At 45.3% G+C, this 22,243-nt stretch overlaps 1 protein-coding gene across 3 annotated transcripts in view; it reads left to right on the top strand.

Moving 5' to 3' along the window:
- Positions 1-6,024: 6,024 nt before the first annotated feature.
- Positions 6,025-22,243, top strand: part of Dock9 (dedicator of cytokinesis 9) — a 261,623-nt gene continuing 245,404 nt past the window's right edge. For all 3 annotated transcript variants that reach the window (XM_028772087.1, XM_028772069.1, XM_028772053.1), the window contains exon 1: positions 6,025-6,193. In XM_028772087.1, coding sequence (XP_028627920.1) covers positions 6,068-6,193 — 126 coding nt within the window. In that variant the 5' untranslated portion in view covers positions 6,025-6,067. The remainder of the gene's footprint in view (positions 6,194-22,243) is intronic.

The following is a 22,243-nucleotide window of genomic DNA, read 5'->3' as shown; positions in this document are numbered from 1 at the left end:
TACACAATCCAAGCCCACCATGAAGGAGGTTAGAAAATGCAGTCTTCTATCTGTTCATCTAGGAAAAGAAATGGAGACAGTTCGGATCTACTAACTTATTTCCTAGGCTCAAAACCTAACAATGGGTTCCCAACTTACAAAGAGTCGGGTTCAAAGTCCCCACAGTGCCCTCTAAGATGTCTCTAGTCTGGGTCTTCTGGCTCAAGGCATATTTAGTTCCAGGCCATTCTCCATTCTCTAAGAAGACACTCTATGCTCGTTAGCAGGTTTTCTCCATGAGTCTCTCCTCAGCCTCTGGAAACCATGAACTCAGGTTCTGCCTCTGTGGATTTTCTTATTCTGGTTCTGGATATTTTTTGAAGAAGAATTCCTGGGGAAAAGGCTTTGTCTGCAAAGACTGGCAGTTAAAACTGTGGTAATATAAAGAGGTGGGCATGTTGCAGGTCCAGAGCTAATTACTATACCTCAGCTAGCGTTAGCCCATGAGTAGCCATTCCCTGCCCACCTCTGTGTCAGAACTAGCATCCCATGACTAATAGATAAAAAACCGTTCGGAACCTATTAATTTAGCAGATCACTAGCCTCCACCAACGTCAAAGCTAAGGATGTTGTCAGATGGCATCTGAGGCCTGTAGAAAAAAACATCCCCCATTTTGCTGTGACCACTTCTCCAATGTGCCCACCTGTCAGAATGCGGTCCAGGAACAGAGTCATGTGAGGGGAATTCTGAGTGTTTGTGAGAAAACTCCGGGAAAACAGAGCAGAGTTGTGTGACCTCAGACTTTTCAAAACACAGAATCGTTCTTGGACTGTGTTTCCATGCTCCTCCCAGGTGCAGCAGGTGGGAGTGAGTTCACTTCAGATTATTCATTACAACCGGCTACTGTCAGTCGTTTATATGCCTGTATGGCAAAACATGGCTCTTGCTGTGTGCAGCTTGTTCTTGTAGTTGGACACTTTACTCAGGTGACTCTTAACTCTTAAAGTATATGTCATCTGAATAAAGCTGGCTATTGCATGAGACTTTATGGTCCGCCTCATTTTTAGGCTCTGCTCTCCCAGGTCCCACCACATCTAGAGTGAAGACACCCACCAATGTATTTTAAACTTGCCTTGGTTTATAACTTTTTTAGTTCTGTAAAGCGATACAATTGAATGAGACTGCTTCTGGGGTGGAATCTGGATTTTGAGGCTACGGTCACTCAACTTTGGCTCTATGATCAACTATCTTCTATTCCCTTTAAGGTGAGAGCTGAGTCCTTTTGCACTGACAACTTCGTATACATACAATCACATGTGTATCTGCTTGTACTCAACATTATGTTTTTTAAGGCTCATATACATGAAAACTCGAAGCAGTATGTGTTCTTGTTTATGGTTGAATAGTATCTCCGTGTTTGGATACACAACACTTTGTTTATCCACTCGTCAGTGGTGGAATTCCAGTTTTTGGCTAGAATGAGCAATGCTACCTCTATAAACATTCAGTGCATTATTTTGTGTGTGGACATTATCTTCAGTTCGCCTGTGTGTCTGCTTAGAGTGTAGAATCATTTAGCCATGTGGTAATTGCATGTTTAAAAATTTGAAGAATCCCTAAACGGTTTTCCAAACAGCTATTTTATTTCACGTCTATGAAGATTCCGATTTCTCTACACCTCATCTGCAGGCTTTAGTCAAGCTTTCTTTCTCACTTACTGCCACTATAGAGTGTCTAAAAGGGTATCTTATTCTGTTTATTTTTATTGCATTTTACAAATGACTAGTGTTTGGGGGTGTCTTTTCATGAGCTTGGAGACATTTGTATACCTGGAGGGATATATAAAATAGACAGTTGTGTCAGTTTGTCCTTTTTTAAGATTGAATTTCCTTATATCAGGGAGTTAGTGTGCTCTACTACATTGGGAGACTAGTTCATTGTATGTGATTTACAAGTATTCTCCTTTTTACTTTCTTAATAGTGTCCTGGTGCTACAGTTCTTTCCCTTGGGTAGCTGTCTTTCATTCTCCTCCTTTAGTTCTCAGTAACCAAGCTCACTGAAGAAACAGTGAGTTTATAAGGTTTACTTACAGAGCAGTGGGTTGGAGTCTCTCAGCAGGTGTGTGGATGATTTCAAAGCATCCACATTGAAGGTCAGCATCTTGAATGGATGGTAACTCTCCTACAGTTGTGTAGATGGAGGCCTCTCCTCTAAGCCTCCCCCACCTATGTCTTTTAGCACTTCCCAGAGATCCCTGAGACCCTGTGCAATTAGGACAGAATTGCATACATCTGGTTGGAAGGGGTGGCTGGATACTCGGGTGCAAGTTCCATGATCCTACTGTACCCCCTCCTTCCAATAGGGAAGAGCGTCAGCAGTCAGCAAGCCCAGCTCTGTTGATCTTTAGTGAGTAGGTGCACCCAAATTCCTGAAGATGGCAGCAGTCTGGTTTGGAGGCTAGTCCTGCACAATGTGTCCTTTGAAACACGATTTCAATTATTTTTTTATTTTTTATTTTATTTATTTATTTATTTATTTATTTATTTATTTTTACACGATTTCAATTTAGATGAATCCCAATTTATTTATTTTTGGCTTTTTCTGCTTGGAGCTGCTGTGTCATTGAAGTTCATAAAAGTGTTTGCCTCCATTCCGAGTGTTTGTAGTTTAGCTCGTTTCACATCTGTGGTGTGATATACTATAACACATAATTAGATATTATTTGACACTCAGGTATGAATTTATTCTTTTGCATATTAAGTTGTGTCAGCAGAAGTTGTTAACAAGAACATCCTGTGCCCATCCAATGGTCATGGCGCTTCTGCCCATAGTGGATTTGTTTATTTGGAATCGTTAATTGTACATCGCTGGCTTTGGATCTCCGCCCTTACGCTAATACTATGTAGGTCAGTTTTTATTCTTACGGCTGTGTTGGATATTCTAAGCTCTTCGCATTTCCATGTGACTTTTATGATAGCTTCACAGCTGTAAACATCCAACTGGAATTTTGATAGGGATCATGAGTTCCTTAATTTGGGGACTATTTCCATTTTTTACGATTTATTATTTGAAGCAAAGTCTCCCTGCTGACTAAGACTGGCCTAGAACATACCATCTTATCCAGGCTGGTCTCAAATGTATGATCCTTCTGTCTCAGCCTCCCGTATGCTGGACTACAGGCACAGACCACTACACTCTGCTTTCCTTTTAACAAGATTAAGTCTTGTAATCCAATGCCATGACAAGTCTCTCCATACTGTCTTCCAATTACATTTTCTAGCTTTTAATGTGCAGGTCTTGTGTTTGCTTTAGGCATAAATGTTTTATTCTTTTTGATGGTACTGTAAACTGAATTGTTTTCCTAATTTGTTTTGGATTGTTCAAATGCCCTTTGAATATGAATCTTGTATCATACAACACTGCAAACCTGGTTTATTATTTTTAGTAGGTTTTTGTATGTGTGTGCCTTCCTTAGAGCGTTTTAGATAGAACACCATGCTATGCCTTTGTGAGGGTTTTTGTAATGTATCTGATTTTTTTTTTTTTTTTTTTTTACTATTCTGGATACCATTTTGGCCGTTTACAATTTGTCCCTTTTCTTGAATAGTAGGGCTTTTTTTCAAGATTTAACTTTAAATTTTATTATGTGTACGTATATGTGTTTGCTGGTATGAATGTGCATCTTTGAAGCCTAAAGAGGGTGTTGGATCCCACTGCAGCTGGAGTTACAGGCAGTTGTAACTGTTCCAGTGATTGGTGGAGTTACAGCAGCTACTCCACGTGGGTTCTGGAAATTAAAACCCTAGGAAGAGCAGCCAGTCCTTGTAACTCTGAGCCACATCTCCAGGCCCCCAGAGTATCTACTCTAAATAGGTTACTTACTTTTTTCTTCTGAAAATAGAAATTCTCTCTCAAGATACAGCTGATATTTCAAGAGCGTTATATTTTCAGGTGAGTAGTGAATGTTTGTTTGTAATCCCAGCACTGAGCCAGAGGCAGGTGTACCATGAATCAAGACCAGCCTTAACTAGAGGAGACTCTTTGAAAAACAAAACTAGTGTATCATTACAACATGTGCCTATCTTCAAGCGAGTAAGACGTCATGCACTAAGGCCATTAAAAGATGGGTAAATGCTTGAATTGTAAATATCTGTCTGCAGTAGTCATGCGTATGCAAAGTATCAAACCTGATTATCTCTTCAGTACTTACTAGAATCATTACAGACACAAAGGAAAATTTCTTTTGGTTTTGGAAAAGATCAGGGTTCTCCCTCAATATAGGTAGGATGTTTTAGAGATTGAGTTTAGAGAGAGTTATGATTCAGACTTGTATCTCAGGTCATTTAACAGAGTAGCCGTCCCCAGTGTAGCTCAGAGGCATAAACATAAGTCCTGGACAGTCAGACAAAACGTGTTAGTTTTCCTACAAAAAGCAGAGTGTGGTTGGTCTGCCTCTGTTTTATTATCACATAGCTGTACTCTGAGAAAAGTCTAGGAAGTTCCAGGTTTACAGAAAGAAGAAAAAAAATCTGATGTGTAATTAAAAAAAAAAAAGTCCAAAGCCTCTGTCCTCCACAGACACTGCACGCAGGTACACAGACTCACACAGTAACTAAAACTAAAACCAAAACTAAAACCTAAACAAAACAACAACAAAAACTAAACAAGGAACTTAAAAAAAATCTTTCAACCGGTCATGTTGTTCAGTGTTACACCTTGTGAACTCAACTCAACAGGGTGAAAAAAAAAAAAATCCAGTTCTGCCAGCATTTATTGAGTACTAGCTGCATGCCCGAGCTCTAAATCTTAATGTGTCAGGCCTGCTCATGAAGCCCAGAATGGTGGTATTTTGGTCTCTAAACTAGGTATTTTCTCCCTTCAGCTCTAAGATTAGCTTTAGGCCAGGAATTTGGGTTTTTGGAGAGGTGGGACACAATTCGATTTTTTTTCCAAAAAGTCTCCAGATAGTTGATCAGGAGGTATCCTGATAAATCCCTTGGCCCCACCTCTGGTTTTCAAGGCCAAGCCTCGGAAGGGGACCAGGCAGGTAAGAAGCTGTCCATCAGGGGTGGTGGTGGGTGTGGCTTGGGTAGCCGGACCAATCAGTGGAGCCTTCCTGAAGGCTGACTCTGGGACGGAGAACCCGCCCCGATGGAAGCCACAGAGCATGCGCATAGGCGGAGAGCTAAGCTCTCCAGCTAGCGCGGTCTCCGCGCCGGGCTGGGCTGTGCCCTCGTGCTTTACGAGGGAGAAGGGAAATTTGGGGGAAGGCAGAAGAGGCTGCAGGAGATGGTCCTCTCGGAGGTACGCCGTCAGCAACGGCGACCCCGGACACCCGGGTTCGGCACCCGCGGTGCATACGGCTGGCAGTGGCGCTGAGTCACGTCAGTCTGTTGTCCTCAGGCTGTAGCCGAGATAATCGAGGTCCAGGAGTCACGCTGGCGTCCTAGGTGACGCAGCACGCGGCCCGAGGTCTGTGTTGGGCCCTACGCCCATCTGGATCGACGTTGTCCAGTTCCACCGTGAGCCACATGTCAGGGGACAGATCCGCCCGGCTAGTCTCGACTTGTGTTTTCTCGGTGTCACATAAATAAAGATTACTTTGCCAGGTGCCTTGTCCAGGGCATTATGGTGCCAGCGAGCCCGCACCCTCACGAGTCCGTGGCTCGTGACAGTCTCTTCGGAGACCCGCGGGAAGAGGCTCCAGACGTAGGGTCCGTGCCCTCTGGGGCGGAGGCGTCGCCAGTTCCATGGTCCTGCCCCGCCCACCGGCCCCGCCCCACCCGCCGGGTCCCGCCCCGCCGGACGCCCCGCCCCTAGGAGGCGGCCGCTGACGGAGGTCGGGGGCATGGGGGAGCCGCGGCGGGCGCTGCGCGCAGGATCGTCCCGAGCGAGCTCAGGCGCCGCCGCCGGCACACGGGCCCGGGGAGAACACCTCGGGGTGTGACGCGGCACAGAGGGCGTGGCCGGGGCTGCAGCGCCTGACGACCGGGCAGGGACCGCGGGTTCCCGTGCCCGGGGCGCACCTGGCGGCGGCGCGACCGGGCCGGACCGCGCGCTCCGGAGCCCGCAGCGACGGCCGGAGGATGGCGCAGCAGCAGCTCCCTGTGTCGACGGAGACTCGGAAGTTCACCCGGGCGCTGAGCAAACCGGGCACGGCGGCGGAGCTGCGGCAGAGCGTGTCAGAGGTGGTGCGCGGATCGGTGCTCCTGGTGAGCGAGGCGCGCAGGTGGCGGGCGGGCCTGGCCGGCGCTCTGGTAAATCCGGAGCAGACAGGGACAAGAGAACGGGCCGGCTGCGGGGAGAGCTCTTAGGGGGCCGCAACTTCCAGAGTCCAGAGCTTGTCCTCCTAGGGCAGTTCCTCTCCTCCTGGGAAATTTCCGCCCTCTGTCCACTTCCCTGCCCCCATATTACCTGTCTTCTGCCAACTGGGAAGTTACTCTGTCCTCACCGCATCCTCGGTGTTCTGGGGGGCTTGGCAGGTGCCCCGGCCCCAGAGCGTGTAGGGGAGGTGGGGTCTTTCTCACCCAGCCGGCTGTCCAGCGTGGAGATGTTCCCGCGGATGTTTTGGGTGGGCAGATCTCTGCTCAGTGTGGTGAGCTGGTGTCCGGAGGCTTCTTATGAGTGGCAAGGGGTGAGCTTGCTCATTTCATCCTTGGTACAAATTGCTTTGAAGTCTGGGGACTTGGGGCAAGCAGAGCAAGGCAAACCAAGATGAACCCAGTTGTGTCAGCGACTCCAGGGAACAGGCCTCTGGGTGTGAAGAAGATGAAGTTTTAAAAATCAACTTTTCCACAGCCAGGGACGGCCCTGCTGTATTTAGAAAAGAGGGCATGCTCAGATGCTGGGCTGGTGCCGGGAGAGAGCAGTCTGCTGGAGGGAGCTGGAAACTTTTAGCAGCCCTCTGCGTTTGTTTTCTTGAAGGGGACTTGTTTGTGGGTGTGTTCATTGGAACATGTGAGGAGATCAGCCTTGAAAATAATGCCTGTGGCCTTTGCGGTGCTGTGTGTGGGACTGCCGAGGAGCGTTGTTTATGGACACAGGGCAGATGCTTCGCTTTAGTGGCAGATCGATGCCCTTCCTGGGCAGACAGGATTGCATGAACGATGCTGGTGGAGATTTGTGTTGATTTCCATATCCAGTCTGCTCAGTTTGAGTTTTCTGTCGTTTGCCAGCCCTGCCAACTCACCCTACATCTCTCAAAATTGATCTGCGACAATCGGGGATCTTATTTTTCAAGTTTTGCGGAACTTGGTCAGTTGAGGAACGGACCAGAACCTGGCTGGCCATGTCTTTGAAAACTCTGCTAACTTCTGTTGCTGAAGCACCATTGTTTTCTGAAGCTGCAGGAGAGAGTAGTCACAGCCTCTGCAGCTCCTCTCTCCTCTCAGCTGGAACGCTGTCTTAATTGGGGTGCAGTGATCATCAGGGATGTTAGGAAAAAGTGGAATTCATGAAATATTTTATTGTGATGTGATTTCCTCAGTGCCCCACTAATCAATGTGTTGCAGCCCTCGAATATCTGATTCCTGTTTGAGGGTGGCCCGTTGACAGCTAGTATTCCTACGTGGGACATACTTCTGCTGTTTAGGTCTAATGACACTTTTAGTAATATGCATTTTCCTTGGTACTCTTTAACTATAGCCAGACACTTTGCTGGTGTTTCAACTCTTAATCTTTGTCTGTCTGTCTGTGGTCATTTGTCTGATACAATCTATGATGGAATTATTACAAACTACGAGGAAGATGATGACAACTTAGGTGCAGGGAAGGCTCCCGGCCCAGATCGGGGAATACAGTACAGGAGAGGAGTCTGGGAGAGATTTCAAGACGCTAAAAATTACCCATGAATCTCACCTTCCACCCTCTTCCTCTTGCTGCTCCCGTGTCTGCCAGGAAGTCACAGCAGGTGCACCTGTCACATAAATTCTGGCCCATCTCTTGTCCTGTGAGCATCTGAGGTTTTTCCCAGTTCTCTCTGGAGGCAGCCGTCCCTTGGTCCATCCATACATTTTTAGATGAAAGTGTTGATCGGCTCGGCTCTCGTCACCTAGTGCTAACCTGATACCTACAGTACCCTAAATGCTCAGTCTTCACCAGATGACTCAAAGCAGCCCGGAAAACGGCCCAAGATAGTATGATGTAAGGGTTTAACATGTGCTTATGCGGATTTCATTGTTGAATAGATTCCCCCTTTTTTATGGACTCAGATCTGTGCGTCCTTTAAAATCATTTTGTATTAATTCGAGGAGCTTAAGGGTAAGTGTACAAAATTGATTTTGCTGTGGTAGACCTTTGTTTCAAACTGTGAACTAAATAATTACCAAGGTTTTGCCAAATTTGGTTTACATGCATCTCTTCCTCCCTCCCTCCCTCCCTCCCTCCCTTCTTCCCTCCTTCCCTCACTCCCTCCCTTCTACCCTCCCTCCTTCCTTCCTTCCTTCTCTCCCTCCTTCCCTCTCTCCCTTCTCTTGCTTCCTCTCTTCCTCTCTCTCTTCCTTTCTGTCTTTCTCCCTTCCTTACTGGTGTTTGTGAGTTTCAGGCCTTTTAACACATTTCACCGCTATATACCTAGTGTTTGTTTTTAGAAACTAGGAATAGTTTCTTACATGACTGTAATTTTTTTTATCACCCTAATAATATAATGTGTTATTCAATTTCTTGTTTAATCAAATTTCTTTGATTTAAAAAAACCCATTTGATAGTTTGCTTTTACAAAGAGTCACACAAGTTTGGTGGCGGGCCTTTTAAAAAATATGTCTCACTTATTCATGGGCTTTAGCATTGTTTATTTTGGAGAGAGACCTCATGAGAGTTCTAGTTTTTAACCCTTGAAGTTTAGCAGTTCAGAGCATGGATTGTAGTTCTGGCGCTGTCCCTTACGAACTGTGCAGCCTTAGTGTGTAATTTAACCTTCATAGGCCTCAGTTTCCCCATCTGCAGAGTCAGCATAATATTTAGAGTTGCAGGGACGATTAAATCAACAGTACAGTTAAAGCTCTTAGTGTAAGCATGTATTAAGGCAGCTCCTTGTACTCGTTTAGCTCGTAGCCTGTTTCTCTGGACCTTGGGGCTCTTGCTCTGTTAGGTAAGGGGTTAGACTAGATTGTTTTTAGAGACCTTTACCTGAGCTCAACAGGCTTTGATTCTAAGCGACTTTATGAGCAGTAGAAATACTACTGGTAGTATTCCTAGCTGTAGAAAAAAGTAATCTGACTTTTGGTTATGACTGAGAACCTTCAGAAGTGAAGACTTTGCTTTCCATGATTTAGAATACTACAGAGGGCCTCGGGCCACAGGTTTAAAATGTATGTTTGCCAGGTAGGAATCCTAGAACCAAGCCCTTGGTCAGGGATTGCGATTGCCTTTGGAATTCCTGAAGAAATTTTAACCCAGGGCTGTCAGCTGTGTAAAAGACAACATTCTAATGGCCCAGATCTAAGAAAATATACCATGCAAAGAACCCTTTACAAGATTTGTATGAGTGTCATGGCGCCTTGGCTGGTTTGCAGATGGTCCTACACTTGGGTATTGACATACAAGTCACCTGGCTGGCTGTCCCTATGTCCTTACTGATCTTATCTACGTATGTTCTGCTTCAAACTCTCCTTGAATGTCAAGCCCTTGCCAGGGATACCATTCCACACCCCTTTGAGATACAGCACCGCACCGAGAAGTGAAGTGACCCAGGTCAGGCCATCCCTGGTTTTTCCTTTGTGTTACTAGAGAAGGAAGGCAGGCCAGAGGCGTGGGGAGATAATATCCTGTGCTCTGTGGAGGAGGCTTCCCTCAACCGGCCAGTGTTATCTGAGGTAACCTGAGACCCGAGTTAGGGGTGTTCTTTGAAATCCTCAGATAAGGTAAACCTCCTTTTGGCTATAACTCTAAATCAGATATGTTAGTACACTGACAATTGAACCCGCCTGAGCTCCTCCTTGCTGTCTCTCTCCACCCTCTGGTGGAGTCCTAACAAACAGAAATGTCCCAAAACACAGGAAACAGGGTGGAGGCCCATCTCCAGCTAGATAATCAACAGCAGGTTCCATTTCTTTAGTTCCTAGCGCACTAGAACTTTTAGGGGCGGTGCGGGCATGAGTAATGTCCTGAGTCTGGTTGAGCGGGGAGGGGAGACTTTGTGGAACTGTTGTCCACATCCTAGATGTATCTGAGCTTGGGGACTGCTGGGTGCCGGAAGATGCTGCAGCAGCAGTTCTTTGTCTTGTTAGGATGTGTGTTCTCCAGAGGCAGACAGTGCAGTCACCTATGGTAAACTGGAAGATGGACAAAGGAACACTACTAAAAGCAGTCAGAGGCTGCCATACCGACTCACAGATGTAACCCCGGCACTCAGAACGCTGGGGCAGGAGAAGCACCAAGAGTTTGAGGCTAGCCTGGGCTACAGAATGAGAGCCTGTCGCAAAAATCACACACCAAAAGATTTTAAGAAAACCCATGCATGTTGGGTACAGTTGTGCACATCTTTAATTCCAGCACTGGTGAGGCTGAGGCCGGCAGATCAGTAAGTTCCAAGCAGCCTTACTTTTATGTAGTAAGACCCATAAAAAAACAAACAAACAAAAGCTCTCCAACAAGGCATACAGAGTCCTTTACAAATGTGAGCCCTTATTATCTTAGTGTAGAATGGACTGGCTATCCTGATAATATAAATCTGGAGACCGAATTTATGTAGCACATATGGTGTTCTCAGATGTGTGTGAGAACTTCCTTAGTGGGAAGGTCAAATCCTCTTAGGTCATCTCAGCAAGTGGAAGGGCTGGGTCTTGAACACAGGCCCTGAACTTTTTACCTTTAGCTCTTAGCTACTCTGCTTGCTGTTTCCCCATCTTGTCGTGAAACTTCTGTTCTGCATCATAAGGGCCATGCAGTTAGCAGTCGGTAAACTCAACGGTGCTGTCCTCCAGCCAGCATTATCTGTAGGTCAATCTCTGCTGTAGTGTCAAGTTAAAAACAGAACAGAACTGCATGAAGGCCAGGAGAGAGGCCTCCCCAGGGATGAGGCCCTGATTGGTTAGACAATTGTCCAGTTGGATAGTCTTAAAATTATATTATATACAAGAAACACCCAATGAACTGAGCAGGTTACTATATCTAGAGGTGTGTGTGTGTGTCTGTCTGTCTGTCTGTAATGATAATACAAAGAAGTCTTGAATTTGAGAAGGGAGTAGGGGTGAGGATGGAAGAGTTTGGAGGGAGGAAAGAGGGAGAATGATGTAATTTACTCTAATTAAAGAATCTTATGAATCTTAAACAGGGTTTTAGAAGAAAAACTCTCCAATAGGAATAGTCATTAATTAATAGGTAATGTCTCAGAGAAGAGACTATAGTTAGCCAATTTATAGCAAGACAAAACAACAACAAGATATTTATTCTTGCTAATAAAAAGACATTAACCAAAACGAGATACTATTTCTGCCTGACAGATTTGCTAAGATGGAAGACATATTTGTGAGGATGGGGTAAATCGAGCACTTTGGTTTGCAATGTGATATACAGCCTCAGGTCTCTGCTCACATGGTATTTATGAGACCTGCATAGCGTGATGGCTGGCATAGCCTCTGCACTTGATATATCAGTCAATAACCTTACCGTGCTCCCATCCCAGTGCCCAGTATGTAAATGTCACAGACACTTCTGGCCTGAAATGTACACTGGAGGCAGTGTTGCTTGTCCAGGGCCGAAACTGTGAAATGCTGACCATGTGCATGCTGGGTAAAGTTCATACCCTGGTCTCAATAAAATGAAGGCCGCTTGTAAAGCTGCCAGAGCTTTGTGTTTGAAGAACGACTTGAGAATGTTTTTACGTGGTAGCATGGAGGGTGATGGTGGATTTGGGTCTGAGGCTTTGGACCGAGCCTCCCATGTTATTCTGTAACACTCTTGCTTTGTTACTGACCCATACACAACATGAAGAAGAGTGCTGACTTTCTGAGGGCCAACATTTCATATGTGAAAAGTGGATGTGCACATAGCAGTGTTCACTTAGTAGTGTGCACATAGTAGTGTGCGCACAGTGTACACATAGTAGTGTGCACTTAATAGTGTGTACATATTGTACACATAGTAGCGTGCACTTAGTAGTATGCACATAGTAGTGTGCACATAGTAATGTTTACATAGTAGTGTGCACATAGTAGTGTGCACATAGTAGTGTACACATAGTAATGTTTACATAGTAGTGTGCACATAGTAATGTTTACATAGTAATGTGCACATAGTAGTGTGCATATAGTAGTGTGCACATAGTAGTGGTTCACAGAGTAGAATCTGGATTAAATGAGTAAATCCTGTCAGAATTCCCAGAATACTGTCTGATACATGGTAAAATTTAGTATTGTGGCTGGTTGGAGCTAAAAGTCAGTATAAGGTGACATAAAATGTATGTTGGAATATATATATGAACCAAGGTGTGATTTTTATGAAGTCTGTGCAGTGCAATAAAGAACATTTGTGAGGGACATGAAGAAAAACCTTTTAGCCTGTATGTTTATTTCAGAGAAACTCGGATTAAAAAAACCAAACAAACCCACATGATTTTGGGCATACCCCATCCAGTGTGATGGAGGATGCAGTTTTGTAAAAATGAGGTTGAAGGAGGGGGGTGTTCTGTGGCAGCATCATTTTCTTTAGCACAAATCTATGTGTGTGGTGCCTGTTGCAGCCTTCATCATGAGCTAGATTGCATTGTGGTAACGGTCCAATTCTTTTAGATATGGGGTTTTGGCAGGTTCATGGGTTTTTTCCCCCCCACCATGTCCTTTCCCGAGTCCTAGAATTTATGTGATTATTTTTACTGTTTTGGAAATGATTGGCAGCAGGTGATTCTGAGAATGCTGTGGTATGTGGTCAGTGGGCTGGCTGTACCATAGACTGCAGGAAGACCAGTGAATTTCATTCCTGTTGAACATATAGACAAGGGCTCACTTTGTAGTCCTTGCTGGCCTGGACGTAGACAATACAGGGTTGGCCTAGAACTCACAGATGTTCCCCCGCCTCAGCTTTCTGGAGTGCTGGGATATATGCTACCGGCCATTTTTATTTTTCCTAATGAGGAGCTTTGTCTAATCACTGTTGACTCTAAATCTCTGCTCATGTTCTGTCCTGACTCGGTCCTTATGGTCTCAGCCCTTAGAGCCACCATATTTCTGATCACATTACCTCAGCATTGAGAATAGATTGGGTGCCCAGGTCTGTGTTGTCCTGTGACCTGGGTTGATGGAAACAGCCACCATCTTGAAACTTTGTAGAGAAAAAAAGGATTGTGGTGTCTTGGGCTTACCATGTTCATATGTCATTGGCTAAAGGGAGTCTTGCGGCTACACCCAACTCCAAACGGCATGAAGGGCAACTCTTCAGTCCTCTGTGTGTGCATTTTTGAGATAGTCTTGTAATGAAGTCCAGCCTGATCCCAAGTTTCTTCTGTGTTAGAGGATGGTCTTGACTCGGATGATGACCTTGAACTCATGACGCTTCTGCTTTTGCTTCTGTAATGCCAGGATTAAAGCAAGTATCACCACACCCAGCAAAGCCAATCCTTTTGGTAGGCCTGGAAAGGAGAGAACTCAAGCCTTTGGTGAACCTCAACTTACCAATGGCTGCTGCAGCCTGGCGTCTCCTTTTCTCTGTCTCCTGCTCTGCAGAACAGGGTCCAGGGTCTCTCTTCTCTGGGCTATGTGTTGCAGCTCTTACCTCATCCTTATGGGTTTGGTGCACCATCTGAAGACACACTCAGTGCTTGCCAGGGCCCTTGGAGTCTATGGTGCTCCCAGGAATGCCCCTTGTTCTCCACACCTGTACTCAGTCTTCCTATCCACCAAGATGGGCTGTTCTCTCCTTTTCCTTTGTGTTGTTCAGCATGACTTTATGCTAATTTGTGTATGAATTTAATAAGTTATTTATCCCACTGACTGTTGGCTTACTGTGTTTCCCTAGTGCCTGTATACATACATACACACATGGCAAACTGTGTGTGTGTGTTTGTGTATATGTATGTGTCTGAGTATGTGTGCTTGTGTATATGCATGTATATATATGTGTGTTTGTCTATATATGTATGTGTGTGTATGTATGTGTGTGTTTGTGTGTAGTGTGATGTGTGTATGTATGAGTATGTGTATATGTGTGTCTGTGTGCATGTATGTGTGTTTTTGTGTGTGTGTATGTGTGTAGTGTGTCTGTGTGTCTGTGTATGTATGAGTATGTGTCTGTTTGTCTTTGTGTGTCTCTGTGTGTCTGTATGCATGTATGTGTGTCTGTGTAAGTGTGTGTATGTGTGTGTGGTGTGTATGTAAACTTTTTTTTTGAGACAAGATCTTGCTCTGTAGCCCAGCCTTGGCCTGGGACCCACTGTAGTCTAGGCTGGCCTCAAGCTCAAAGGCCGTGCTCCTGTCTCAGCCTCCTGAGTGTTGTGATTATGAGTGTGAGCTACCATGTCTTGTGTATTTTTTCCCTCAGTGAATTAACAAATTCACTGAAGATGAACACACCTGCCAGGTCTCATTTTCCAGGTTGGTCCCTGAGTCCTCTGCATTTCCTTCTTTCTATTGATCTCATAGTACCTTACCCTGGTGTCAGACCTGTGCCTCCAGTTTGTGTCCAGCATGCTGGTTTCTTGTTGCTACAGTGCCTGATGTAGACCGTAAGTCTGACACTGTCTGCTTTAGGGAATGCAGGTCAGAGTTGAACTGCTAGGATTTTTAAACAGCCACACGTTGGAATACAAAGAGCACCCAGCTGCGACCGTTGGACTAGGTGCTTAGGAACTCATTCTTCTAAAAACAGAACAAAGCTCAAATACCACCAGGTAAAATCACCAGCCAGGCATGATGGTACATGCCTGTATGCCAAGTTGTGAGGATGCTGAGGCAGGAGGATTGCTGAAAGTCGAGGTCGGCTTAACCATTGGCAATGCTGCTCTCTCATTGAACAGTGAGTTTCATGGACCAGGATGGCAGCTGCTTCTCTTTTATGCTTTGATTTGGCATATTCTTTTCACCTTTTCTGTGTTTTTTTTTCCCCATTCATAGCTTGAATCACCCACATTAAGGGCATGTCTAATCTGATCAGATTGGAATTGCCACAGTGAAGGCTGACCCCCCCTTTTTTTGTTGGACAGGGATAAACAAAATCTAGATAGCATCTGAGCTAAGACTGCTTCATCATTTACTGACTGCTGATCTGAGAGTGAAGATCAGGATGAAGGCACAGGCTTCCTGGGATCTCATTTGATTCCCTTGGGGTGTATTCTAAAACTCTATGCTTAGTTTGACATACTGCATTTTTAAAAAATTAAAACAAAGGTTTGTCTTATTGTATGTGTATGAGTGTTTGTCTGCATATATCTAAGTATACATGTAGGTAAGTGTACCATATGAGCGCCTGATGCCTTCACAGGTCAGAAGAATGCATCAGATCTTCTGGAACCAGAGTTACAGCAGGTTGTGAGCCACTACACCCGTGCTGGGAACTGGACGTGGGCCTCTGCAAGTGAGCACTCTTAGCCACTGAGCCATCTTTCCAGACCCTAGAAATTCTGTCTCACCAGAAGATGCACGTTCAGTCATGTGGATCTAGAAATGTTCTAATGAAGGATGTTTAACCGTGTTAAAAACAGGTTACGGCAGTCTGTGCACAACACGACTTACTTGGAAAAAGGATTGGCAACCTCTTGTCAATGTCACAAAAGTCTTGCCTCTTGTGGCAACACTTGATGAGCTCACAGATGCAGTGGCAGTTGTCTCTGCTGCAGGACTAGATTAAAGGTCAGACGTGTGTTCCCTGCACTCCACGACACGCGTGTGCAGATGGTGTTTCTAGGATAGTGTTCTCCTGGATGGCAGTGGCTGGGTGGTAGGACTTGGGCTCAGGGGGCTCCAGCCACCTCCTCTATTTCCTCTTTTGTTTCTTCATCCAGAGAATGGACACCCTAATAGCACTTACCCAAGAGATCTCTGTGAAGAGTGGAGCAGCCACATATTAAGCACTTAGCATATTAGCACTCAAATGGGGCTTGGCACACGTAAGTGCCCACTCAGTGCTGGCTGCTGTTGGTCCTGATGACAAGATAGAGGAAACCATATAACCCTTAAACACATTGCTCCTGGAGAGTAGCTACTGGTGCATGGTGTGGTAATACTGAGTAAGGACGAAGCTGGAGGGCATGTAGCTGTGTGAGCTGCAAGAGAGGAGACACAGGAAAAGGCAGGGACGCGGTTCTTCTCAGGTGCTCTGCTTTCATGAATTAATAATCCATCGAGGGTGTGTAGCTTGGTGCCTACACAGGTGTGCATGGTAATGTGTTCCTGAGGTGAGGCCATGGGTGTATTTTGGTAGCAAAATATTGTCAGCCCAGCCCTGGGAAATTGCTCAGCTGGTAAAGTGATTGCCATGTAAACCGGAGGACCTGAGTAGTAGTGGTGTCTGCTTGCAGTCTCCTCCCTGAGGAGGTGGAGACAGGATCCCTGTGGCTCACTGGCCCAACGGAATGCTAATTGGTGAGTTTCATGTCCCAGTCAGAGACATTCCTCAGAACAGAAGGCGGATGGATCCTAAGGAATGACATTGAGGTTGTCTTTTGTCTTCTACAAGCACCTGGACACCTTGATAGCACATGCACACACACACACACACACACACACACCCTGAAAACCAGCTAAGAACCTAGCATTCACCACTTATAAAAGAGGCTCGTGTGAAACCATGAAGTTTTGCGTTTGATAGTTTTATAATGTCTATACCCCACTCCTCCCAAAAAACAAAATCAGAACTCATCTGTCTGAGCCTCTGGAATATATGGATGATTTTAATGATCTGTTTTTTGAAATTGTTTTTATTTTGTTTCCTTTTTTTAATTGGGGAAATTGAAGAACAGGGGAACATAGCTAAAATTTGTTTTTTTTTCTAGCAGAATGGTTAGAATCTCTGAATCTATAAATTTATATATATTTTTTCCTTTTGTTTTGAGATGGCCTAACACTGTTGCTCAGCTCACCTTGAACTCACTATATAGCTCAGATGAGTCTCAACTTGGAGGCAGTCCCCTGCCTCAGGCTTCTGGGTCCTGAAATTATAGACATGACCCACTCCTATGTCTGGCCAGGATACCAATTCTAGATCAGAATTTTGTGAGAGTTCTTCAGTGCTGGACTTGAATCTTCTGGAAAGTACCTTGAATTCTCTGGGCTGAGAGAAATGTGTTGTATGGAGATAAGAGCTTACTTTTTGTAAATGGAAGGCCACTTAGAGAGGATATCTGGTCTAGCTTCCTAATTTTAGAGGCAGGAGGGGTCTATCTCAGGTAAGAGATGGTCTATGGTCATAGCTAGCAGTGTTAGAGGCAAAAACTGAGTCTGCTTCAACGACTGCTGGTCCAGTCTCTGAGGCTCATTTTCATTTAGACTTTTACTGTGTGCATCTTCTTTTTCTTGTTCAAAGAGGTCTCCATTTATGTGATAAAAGAATGTTAGCTTTTTTCCTACGATATTTCTTCTACATGATTCTATTTCTTGTGAATCTGAAAATTGTATATGTCAGAATTCCTTAGAATTCCCAGAATTCCTTAGAGTTAATTTTGTGAAAAACTAATGAAGAGAGTGATTAGAATTTTTGGGTAACATGTTTCTCTGTCTCTGTCTCTTTGTCTGTCTGTCACTCTCTCTCTGTGTCTGTCTGTCTCTGTCTCTGTCTCTGTCTCTCTCTCTTTCTCTCTCTCTCTGTGTGTGTGTGTGTGTGTGTGTGTGTCTGTCTGTCTGTCTCTTTCTATCTCTTTTTGTGTGTGTCTGTTTCTCTGTATGTGTGTATGTGTCTGTCTCTGTCTCTCTTCTCTTCCCTCCCTCCCTCCCTCCCTCCCTCCCTCCCTCCCTCCCTCCCTTTCTCCCTTCTCCCTCCCACCCCCCTGCGTTTGTGTCATGGTACACAGAGAGGTCAGAGAACAACTTCTAGTAGTTGCTTCTCTTCTTCCACTGTGTATGTCCTGGACGTCAAATTCAGGCTGTAGGACTTGCTAGCAAGCATCGTTACCCATGTGAGTCTCTCTGGCTCAGATATTAAGTTTTTAAAGGGACTTTATATTGGTTTACCACTAACCACACAGAAGGCTAGAGATTTCCATGGAGGAGATAATATGCTGTCTAGCCTGAGCAAACACACCACTGCTGCCATTTGAGGGAGGAGGGCTCACCAGTAAGAGTTTCTTGAGTCAGGAGCCATCACACTTGGTAAGGTCCTTCCAAAGGCTAAAGTTTTAGTGCCAGAGAAGGAAGGTTTGAAGGTAAGCCTGCATGAGGCTAGAGGTAGAGGGATGGACAGGATGGGCTCCTTTGATAGACATGAGTAGCTGTATTTGCAGGATGTCTTAGGGTTTACTGTTGTGAACAGATACCATGACCAAGTCAATTCTTTTTTTTCTTTTTTTCCATTTTGCAACTGGGGCTAACTTGCAGTGTGGTCTAGGGCTAGTTTAGAACTCAGAGATCCACTTCTCTCAGCCTCCCTGGAACCAGGATTAAAGGTAGGTGTCACCTTTCCTAGCCCAAAGCAACTCTTATAAAGGACAACATTTAATTGGGGCCTTCTTATAGAGGTTTAGTCCATTATTGGTATAGCAGAAAACATAGTGGCATGCAGGCAGACGTGGTGCTGGAAAGGTAGCTAGGAGTTCTACATTCAGATTTGCAGGCAGCAGGAAGAGAGATTCAGCCACTTGGCCTGGCCTAAGCTTCCAAAACCTCAAAGCCCACCCCCAGAGACACACTTCCTTCAACAAGGCCACATCTCCAATAATGCCACTCTCTGAGTATATGAGGACCATTTTTTTATTCAAACCACCACAAAGGAGTAGGTACAGAATTTGAGAATAGTTTCCATCGTGAGGCATTTTATCTGTTTGTACAATCATGGAGTCTTGGCATGTTGAATATTCTCTATCCTAGAGAGTAAGCCCCAAACTGTCCCTACCAAAGTCTTTCCAGTATCTCGTCGGGGGAGTTGGTCAGCCAACTGAATATAGCATGGCATGTTAGGAAAACTAGACACTGCTACGGTGTTCTTTATGTCTTGACCAGGTGCCTGTGGTGCCTCCTGCATGGCCGGGAGACACTGAGCAGCTGCAGCTGGCTTAAGCTGCAGGATGCATTCTTTCTGACCCTCTCACTGGGTTAAGAGCTAGCTTAATGCAGGATTGACCCTCTCACTGGGTTAAGAGCTAGCTTAGTGCAGGCTTGAAGGTCGTTTCCACCTTTAGTGACCTTTGAGAGGTCAGGGGGCAGAGGTCAATGGAAGCTAGTCCATACTGATTTTGTGACACCCCTCCCCACTCCCCCCTCCGTTATCCGGCCATGGCTTTGTGTGGTAGAGCAGATTTTGAGTCCATTTAAGCTTTAAAAAATGACATTAACTGAGAAAAATACAATGCCATTGTAGTTATTGTTTTTGAGACAGGTTCTCTCAATCTAAGTCCTGCCTGTTCCTGGATTTCAGTCTGTAGACCAGGCCAGCCTCAAAATCAGAGATCCACCTGCCTCTGCTTCCTGAGTGCTGGGACTAAAGGTGTGCGACACCACATGTGGCCACTGTAGTCTTTTTTTTTTTTTTTTTTTTTTCTTTTAAAGCATGGTTCTGGCAAACGTCACAGCTCCCTGGTGGCCACTGGCTCACTTACCAAACGTTGAAAGGAAAACTCTGGGTTAAGACGCTGGCCTTGCCTTCAGAGTGCACAGGATGTAGATGGGAGAGGAGTGGAGAGCCCTGTTTGTATTGGTGGCTCCCTTCACGAGTCCTCTTGTCTGCCTTACACTCTGGAGAACGAGTGGAGGCTGTGAGGAGGCTGGGCGGATTATAGATGACTGAACTCAACTTTCTGGGAAATGGAAGCTTAAAATATGTAATCTTATGAATACTTGAGGCTGGAATAATCTGAATGGGCAGCGTGTGTGCGTGCATGCGTGTGTGCATGTGCATGTGTGAGGTAACTACTTAAGAGTCCTCTGTGCCACCAGGCTGTGGTAAGTTTGGTGCTCTCCGGCTAGGTGAGAGAGGTAGGTATTAAGTATGGCCTTAGATTACAGCCATGCATGACCTGAACCAGGAAGGCTATGAGACAGAAATCTGAGAATACCCACCCCTGTTTCACAGGCCTGGGAGAGTGTAGAATTATCTGATTCCTTGCTTCCAGATGCTTCCAGATAAACTGTGGCAGACAGACAGATAAGACTCTTATCTCCCATTATAAACCATCACCAAAAAAAGAGTTAGCAGTGAGCCATTAGGGGACTCCATTTATTAGAGACTGTTTTAATGAATTGTTTAGCTAGTCCACTTTAAAATACCCAGTCATAGTCGGTGCCTCCTCAGCTGTGGGCACCCCAACCCCCAGCTACTTTTCCACCCATAGATAGATCTTCTTCAAGGCTGACATTCTGAATTGGTACCAGTGTTCTGAAGTTGGTTGAACTTGAGGAATCTCAATTTCTTTTCCCCCCCACTTCTTTCTTCCTTTCTTTTCTCTTTTTCTTCCTTTCCCCTCCCTTCCTTCCCTTTTACCCCAGGTTAACCTGGAGCTCACTATGTAGCCCAGGCTGGCCTAGAATTCCACAGCCTTCAGAGTCCTGGAATTACAACTATGGACCACCATGTCTGGCTTCCATTCTGTTCTTAAAGGGAAAAATGAAAGGAAACCTTAAAAACAGTGGATCATATACAGTCATCAGTGCAAGGGTGTATACTTGATTCTCACCTCACGAACTGTCCTATACTTGACTTGTTCTAAGTAAGCAGAAAGAAATGTGACTCTCTCGTGCACAGTGGCCTGGTTCTGTTTGGATGTGAACGTCTTCAGTGTTCAAGCGACGTCACCATGTAGACAGATGAATTATAGATGAGCAGGTGTTCTCGGCTTCCTCTTGAATCCCCTTGCTTCGTATGATTGTAGATCTCGTCTCTCTGAAACGTTGTCTTCCTTTGGTACCCTAATACTATATTGCTATGTGCCTCCTAGTTAGTATGGCTGCAGTAGTAACAGTTGTTCCTATCTTCCTTTCGGTTTCCTGTAGCCTTTCCCTAGAAGAGTGGGCACTTCCTGTCCTGTCACCTTTCAGAGCTACGTCCTTCCCGCTCTGATGACTTCCTTACTCAACATTCTCTTTCTACAGAGACATTTGTGAAGTCTGGAAGAAAAGCAGCTGAGGGGAGATTTTGTTTGGAAGAGGAACAGTGAGCATTTTTCCCTAATGGAAGGAGGTTCAAGGGTCTTAGTAGAAGGGAGTGAGGAGTGTTTTCCGTTTCACGTTAACATCTGTCTTGCTCAGTGTGAACTGCATATGTAAGGGGCTGGACTGTGAGTTGTTTGTAACTGACTGGTGATAAGATATGTATGGAAATTAAGAATAAATTTCTATATGTTCGGTGTGGTGGCACATACCTTTAATCCCAAGGACTCTGGAGGCAGGCAGATCTCTGTGAGTTCTAGTCCAGCCTGGTCTACATAGTGAGTTCTAGTCCAGCCTGGTCTACATAGTAAGTTCTAGACCTGCCAGGACTGTGTAGAGACACCCTGTCTCAAGAACAAATCAAAACAAAAGAAAACAAAAAAACAAAAACGAATAAATGTTTAGATACTTATATTGAAACTGATAATTTGGATTTATATGTCACGTCTTTGTTTATTTCACTTAATCACTGTGTGTATTTTATGAAAGTATTGGTCCCCAGGAGAGTGGAGGAGAAAGTGACCTTTCCCCACACTTGATCTGCACAGTGCAGGTTTGTGGGGAAGCCGGGTGGGGTATTTTATTTGAAGTGGTCAGTTTGGACGGCAGGAATACATGCGTAAGTTGGGAGGCAGATGGGTGCTCTCCTTAGCCTCCATGGTGGGACCCCTCATGGTACAGTCTCTGGTGACTCAAGGGAGTTACAGGGTGCTAGAGATGTATGGATACATGGGCACTGACATCAGCACAGACCCAGCTCCAGTGTTTGGTTGGATGTGGGAAAGGGCTTCCCACAGACTGAGTGGGACCCGCTGGGCCATCACCAGCCGCACTGTTTGGCTCACTAGCTGTGGAGAGGGAACCATGCCTTTGTGGTACCCAGGCTCACGTTGGATCTCTCTGTCCCTGATATTCCATACCTTGACTCTGTAGATGTGGTGTGCAGACTCAGATCACCGGTTTCTCTTTGTTCCCCAGACCTTGCAGTTCTGGCGTGGAGAGTGAGTTCCCTGTGGACCTGTGTTTTCTGGACAGGGCCTC

The sequence above is a fragment of the Grammomys surdaster genome, unplaced genomic scaffold, assembly GCF_004785775.1.
Source record: "Grammomys surdaster isolate TR1022 unplaced genomic scaffold, NIH_TR_1.0 65, whole genome shotgun sequence".
NCBI classification, from domain to species: Eukaryota; Metazoa; Chordata; class Mammalia; order Rodentia; family Muridae; genus Grammomys; species Grammomys surdaster.
Note: the sequence above shows the minus strand (reverse complement) of the source record. Positions and strands in the feature narration are given on the sequence as shown.